This window comes from Phragmites australis, chromosome 2, assembly GCF_958298935.1.
Source record: "Phragmites australis chromosome 2, lpPhrAust1.1, whole genome shotgun sequence".
Taxonomy (NCBI): domain Eukaryota; kingdom Viridiplantae; phylum Streptophyta; class Magnoliopsida; order Poales; family Poaceae; genus Phragmites; species Phragmites australis.
In genome coordinates this window covers 3,494,565-3,500,564 of record NC_084922.1, presented here as the reverse complement: position 1 = coordinate 3,500,564, position 6,000 = coordinate 3,494,565, and the positions used below count along the sequence as shown (strand labels likewise).

The window sequence follows — 6,000 nt, the reverse complement described above, 5'->3', positions numbered from 1 at the left end:
AGCCCCGCTAACCGTGCAGTACCAACCCGACCCATCTACTCTCATATTTAAACCGTACTTATAGTGTCGTATCTCAGATCAACCTACTAGACACGACCAAATTAACCATCTTTAACCCCAACTCAAGGGAGAGGAGAGAGGACAATACGGATGGGCTAACGGGCTCCGGTTTGGCCCGTTAAAACATTGAACAAATGGTCAGCCCATTACCAACGGGAAACTGCCGGTGCCGAAACCCGAAATCCAATTTTGTTTTGACTGGTAACCCCTGTCAACATCTGGATTTCGAAAACTAGCCCCCGCTCGCACAAGAACCCGAGGAAACCCCTCCTCTTCGTCCCCGTTTCCTGCGGCGGCGGCGGCGGCGGCGGCGGCAACCACCGGATCGAGCGGAGCGACGATGAAGAAGATCTTCGGGGCCAAGAAAGACAAGGGCCCGCCGCCCTCCATCCAGGACGCCACCGAACGGGTTAGTCACACCACTCTCTAATCTGCTGCTAGCCTGCTACTACTACCCTCCTCATCTCTCTCTCCCGTGGTAGTCGAAAATTCGTAACTGCATTGGTTCGTGGGTAATGGCAACGCAAGCTAACCTGGTCTCCTCTTGATCTGGTCTCCAATGCGCGACGGATCATTGGGCTCGACAGGTAAACAAGCGGGGCGAGACGGTGGACGAGAAGATCAAGAAGCTGGACGAGGAGCTGGCCAGGTACAAGGACCAGATCCGCAAGACCCGCCCCGGCCCTTCCCAGGAAGCCATCAAGGCCCGCGCCATCCGACTCCTCAAGCACAAGCGCATGTTCGTACTCTATTCCCCATTTCTCACCCTTCCATTCCTGTTGCAATCACTCCCACTTTTGTTTCTCGCCTGTTTGCTTGCTTGCTAGTTGCTATTCCTGCTTCATTTCATCATGCAAGTTGCAGTGTCCCCAATATAGTGGTGGCAGGCAGTCATTGCCCACTTGAATTAATTTTGCATGGCCTGTTTGCTTCCTAGGTATGAGGAACAGCGCAACATGTTGTACAACCAAACCTACAATCTCGACCAAGTTTCCTTCGCAGCCGATGGCCTCAAGGACGCCCAGCAGACTGTAATATCCGTCCAAACTCTCCTCCAGCAAATTCTCACCTTCGCATTCCCCAAGTTAATCCCGAGTGGTTTTTGTTTTCTTGCCGTAGATGAATGCCATGAAGGCCGCGAACAAAGAGCTCAAGGGAATGATGAAAACGGTCAAGATCGAGGACATAGATGTATGTGATGCTACCCCTCACTCCCCTCACTTGCTCCAAGTACTTGCAGTATCTGTTCCTTTTGCTTCATGTTTGTACTTCTGATTCATTGTTGGAAGTTTCCCGAAATGCTAGATGAGTACTGACGGTGAGGATATGGGGTGAAGGGATCAGCTGGGGAATGTTTAGCTTCTTTTGGGTATTGCGGGCCTAGTAGCAAATAAATTATCAGAAACTTCAGGGTCCTTCTATTTTTGGAGAATGGAGCCAATCATTCGGATAGGCTATTCACTTCATCTCAGTACTTTAATATCTATATCTTTGCTTCATGTGTGTGCTTCTGAAATCATTGTCAAAAGTTTTCCTAAATGCTAGATGAGCTCTGACAGTGAGGACATGGGGTTAAGGGAAAAGTTGGAGATTGTTTAGCCTCTTATGGTTATTTCACGCCTAGTATCAATTAAATGATCAGAAGCTTCAGAATCCTTCTATTCTTGTAGCCAATCATTTGGATTGGCTATTCTAGGATCAAATCTCCTAGCAGTATCCATTGGGCTTACTAAAAGCTGTAGCCTTCTCTTTCTCATATTCTTTTGATCAAAGGCGGAACATAAAATATTGGATTATTTATCACCCTTATGTTGCCTAAATCCTGGCATCATCAACCTTTTCTTCTGGAGAACTTTCTTAGTGGCTTAGCATCTACATGATGGAAGTACTGTTGTCCAAGCCTAGATCATCACTCGAATGGAGGGGTGTTTGATGGACTACCTTTAATTTTGTCTAAATTATTTATTGTTTTGTTTATTACTCTCCCTGTATTTTTTTGGTAACTTAAGTGTATATTCATTCCTGCAATTCCCAGAACATGCAAGATGAAATGACGGACCTGATGGATGTGAGCAATGAGATACAAGAAACTCTCGGTAGAAGCTACAACATCCCTGATGATGTTGATGAGGAAGAACTTATGGGGGGTATGGAAGCTGTAATTTCATTTTATGTTGGCAATACAACACTTTCTCCGGCTTTAGGGCATTCATGGTTTTCGAGCCCATCACCTGGCAATATGGTTACTATTATTGGTTTTAAATCATAAAATAGGTTCATGCCCTAAATGACCTATATTTTCTTCCTTGGTTCCTTCCAACCTTGCTTGCAGATCCCTTTACTTCTGGAGCCAGCTGGTGATGATTATTGCATATATTTTTGGAGTCAATCCTCTGTTTGCTGTCCTTATTTCTTTGCCCCTCGAACATTGCAGAGCTGGATGCTTTGGAGGCTGATATGGAATTTGAGTCAACTGCAGTCCCGTCATATCTTCAACCGGAATCTGATTTTGATGCCGACATTAACTTACCTGCTGCACCCATTGGCTCTGCAGCAGTCCCAGCAAGGCAGCAGGTAGTTTATTTGGACAACATTCTTAAATTCACATACTGTTATTCTGTTGTTTCTTTCCTTGGGAACGAACCAACAAGTAGTTCAAAATATCTTTCATCCCCTATGTGCTCTAGCGGGTTAGGCGAAGAACACCTTTTATTCATTTCAAATTTATTTAGCATATTTTTATGCATTTTTCTGTCTAGGATTTGGTACTTGGTCGGCAACTGTTGGATGACTTACTTTATGGTTGATAGGCAACTAAAGGAACATATTTAATGTGAAATATTTAATCAAGAGAAGTTTGCGTCGGTTGAGGTGGTACTAAAGGTCACTTGGTTTTTATCCGATGTTGTGCAGGAGGATGAGCTAGGATTGCCAGCGGTGCCTCGAGCATCAATTCGCAGTTAGAAATGTTTTTGTACCTTGATCTTAAGTTGATGTGAAAACTCTGTGCTTTGCACCTGAACAATCTGATGTATGCCTTATCTTCATCATGGTAATGCTTCAGTTCCTTGGGTGTCCCTCCCGGTCTTCCTTCTCCCTTGGCAATGAATTGTTGTCACGCGAGGTAGATTAATCGCAACATATCGATCACCATTTCTTCGTGATATTTTTTTTTTCATTCTAAAATTGTTGATACTATTAATTGTCACATGAATTATGCCTTTTTGCAAGTACACGTCACCACACACCAATGCTTCTTCAACAAATAAAGAAAATGAACAAATGGAAGAAGGAAAATATCTTGAGCAGGTTGTTCTCTTACAATATATGTTGTGCTAGTTTTCCTTTGGCAACAATTGAGGCAAGATAACTATCAAGATCAAAGGTAGAAATATCTTTACAAGGATACAGAAGCGTAAAAAAAGATCAGGCATGGGGGTGGGTTCCGTTGGTCCAAGAATAGTTCAGGTCACCAATATAAAAGGAGTCTCACGCAGGCTTGATAAGGAGTCTCCACACAATATAGATAAGCCTTCCAGAGATCAATCTGAAACTTCACTAGAACACTTGATCGCTCGAAGATCAGATTACAAGATGCAGGCTGCTGCTACTGCTGTTGGGTTCTCGGCCGTGCTGCCAGGCAGGCCGGCGGCGAGGATCGTGGCAATGGCTCGTGTCCGTAGAATGAGCCTATTGCAAGTAGATACATAAAGTATAGAGACAACATAGTAGCAAAATAAAATATTTTATTGACTCATGAAATGTTTACATATTTATATATGTTGAATGGATATGATAAAAAGATATGTTTACTTAGAAGATATCTATTCTCAGTACACATAACTCTTGATAATTGATTATATAACTAACACCTAAAAGGAGTCTATTTATAACACCCGTTATCAATTATTCTAGTTGTAACTCCTTATCGAAAAATTCATCTAAAATTCTATGGGAAAATATGAGGAGAAAATAATATATTAATATATCGATATGCCATTAAAGCTTTTTTAAAACCAATGAAAAAATGTAAGGAGAAAATGATATGACATATATTAATTATTGCCTCATTGTAAGTTTATATAAGAAACCTACGAAGGAAAAAATTCATTGGTAAGCTTAAAGAATTATAATTATGATATATATAGATTATATTAAAACCTCTTAAAATCTATTAAAAAAATAGGAGGAATAAGATAGATATTGTCCCATTAAAAACTCATATGAGAAAATTTTGAAAGTGAAAACCCATAAGCGAGTATAGAGAATAATAGGTATGATCAGTGGATTAAATATGTCTTTGATACCTCATATAAAAAAAACCCTGGCAGGGAAAATATGAGATATGACATATATTCTTATGTAGATACTACCTCATTAGAATCTTTTTATGACAAAACTTATAAGTAAAACTCATATAAGGAAAAAGAGTATAATATGATGTATGAATAGGTTAAATTCAAGAGAAGACTCCCCTGATCTTCGTAAATCTCGAAGTCATCGCATATCAATATCATGAATATATTTTGGAATATGGAAGTTGGTAAGAACTTTATGAATAAATCTGCAAGGTTATTGTAAGATTTAATTTGCAATGTGTTTATCTCCCCACATTGTTGTAACTCATGAGGATAAAACAATTTAGGGGCAATATGCTTAGTGATATTGCTCTTTATGTAACTCGTTGCATCTGAGCAACACAAGTAGCATTATCTTTGTAGATAATGGTTGATGATTTAATTGAAACCAATATCATATGACCGTTGTATGTGGTTGATTATTTTGCAAAGCCATACACATGTATGTGATATTTCAGAATGATAGGTGAAAGTAGCCATTGGAATCTATTTTGATAACTCGTATGAGAAGTCTATATCACCATAAAATCAGTCTGTGATCTAGCGTTATATGTATCAATTATATAGCTAGAATCTGGATATCCCACTATGGTCATATCTTGATTTTTCTGATAGAAGAATCTAGATCTTTGATGCCATAAAGATATCTGCGGATATTCTCATCGACTCACACCTATTGGCGTAGTTAGAGCTACGCAATTTAAGCTAGCAAGTTATTTGCAAATGCAATATCATGACTGTTGCAGTTTGTAAGATACATAAGCATTTTGATGGCACTAAGATATAGAAATTTAGGTTCAATATCTTTTTATTATCAATCTAAGATATGAATGGATCTTGATTCATATATAGGGATTGAATGACCATAAGTGGTTTGATGGATATGATTGTTCAATATTATTTGGGTATTTATGAACTGATGGATAAATATTCCTGAAGAAATATGCTCGAGTTGTAGACAAGTGAATTTGGTTGTAACCAAATCATTCATCTCAAATTCCGTTATAAGATGATTATATATTTTATCGTGTATGGTTTAGAGATGATACAAAATCTATTTGGGATTTTATTATGAACACACATATGTAATCATTGTAGTTGGAGTAACTCTTCTATGAAAGGAACTCATTTAGTCAGTTGTACTGCAATCAATTTAACTGCTTGAAGTAATGGAGTGACTTAAGTTGTACACAATATATATTGTGATTTGTATTTAGTTTCAAAATGCAAAGTCCATCAGGAATTTATATGTTCAAATCTATCCAATTCATTTGATCTGTCAATGATATTGAATATGAGAACATAATTTTCACACATACCATGGGGTATGTAGTATTGTAATTGATGCTATGTCTCTACATGAACCCTTATACTACAAGCTTCACTATTTCACTATCTTATGGAACAAAAATACAGTTAAGATATTGCATTGTTGAGCGAAAGCAATTCTCCGTAATTACCATATTTGATTTAACCAAGTTCAGTGCTGAAGTACTCTGCCTAGAACTTTTGGTCAGAATCCAATTGAAGGTGTACAACTATTTTGAGGAGAAATTTATGTCGACAATTTGTAGTCTTTGGT

General features: G+C 38.9%; 1 protein-coding gene across 1 annotated transcript; it reads left to right on the top strand.

The window, feature by feature from the left end:
• Positions 1-278: 278 nt before the first annotated feature.
• LOC133894893 (vacuolar protein sorting-associated protein 60.1-like) lies at positions 279-3,137 on the top strand. Its single transcript, XM_062335080.1, has 7 exons — positions 279-469; positions 648-799; positions 998-1,091; positions 1,180-1,251; positions 2,096-2,207; positions 2,495-2,634; positions 2,974-3,137. The coding sequence occupies exons 1-7, from the start codon at positions 401-403 to the stop codon at positions 3,022-3,024; spliced, it is 690 nt and encodes a 229-aa protein (XP_062191064.1). The 5' UTR covers positions 279-400; the 3' UTR covers positions 3,025-3,137.
• The last annotated feature ends 2,863 nt before the right edge of the window (positions 3,138-6,000 follow it).

What these genes read in the sequence shown, in the direction of transcription:
- LOC133894893 (XM_062335080.1), top strand. Translation starts at nt 401, where the DNA reads ATGAAGAAGATCTTCGGGGCCAAGAAAGACAAGGGCCCGCCGCCCTCC. An exon ending in CTCCTCAAGCACAAGCGCAT is followed by an intron (nt 800 to 997) that starts GTTCGTACTCTA and finishes TTTGCTTCCTAG; the next exon opens with GTATGAGGAACAGCGCAACA. An exon ending in CAGTCCCAGCAAGGCAGCAG is followed by an intron (nt 2,635 to 2,973) that starts GTAGTTTATTTG and finishes GATGTTGTGCAG; the next exon opens with GAGGATGAGCTAGGATTGCC.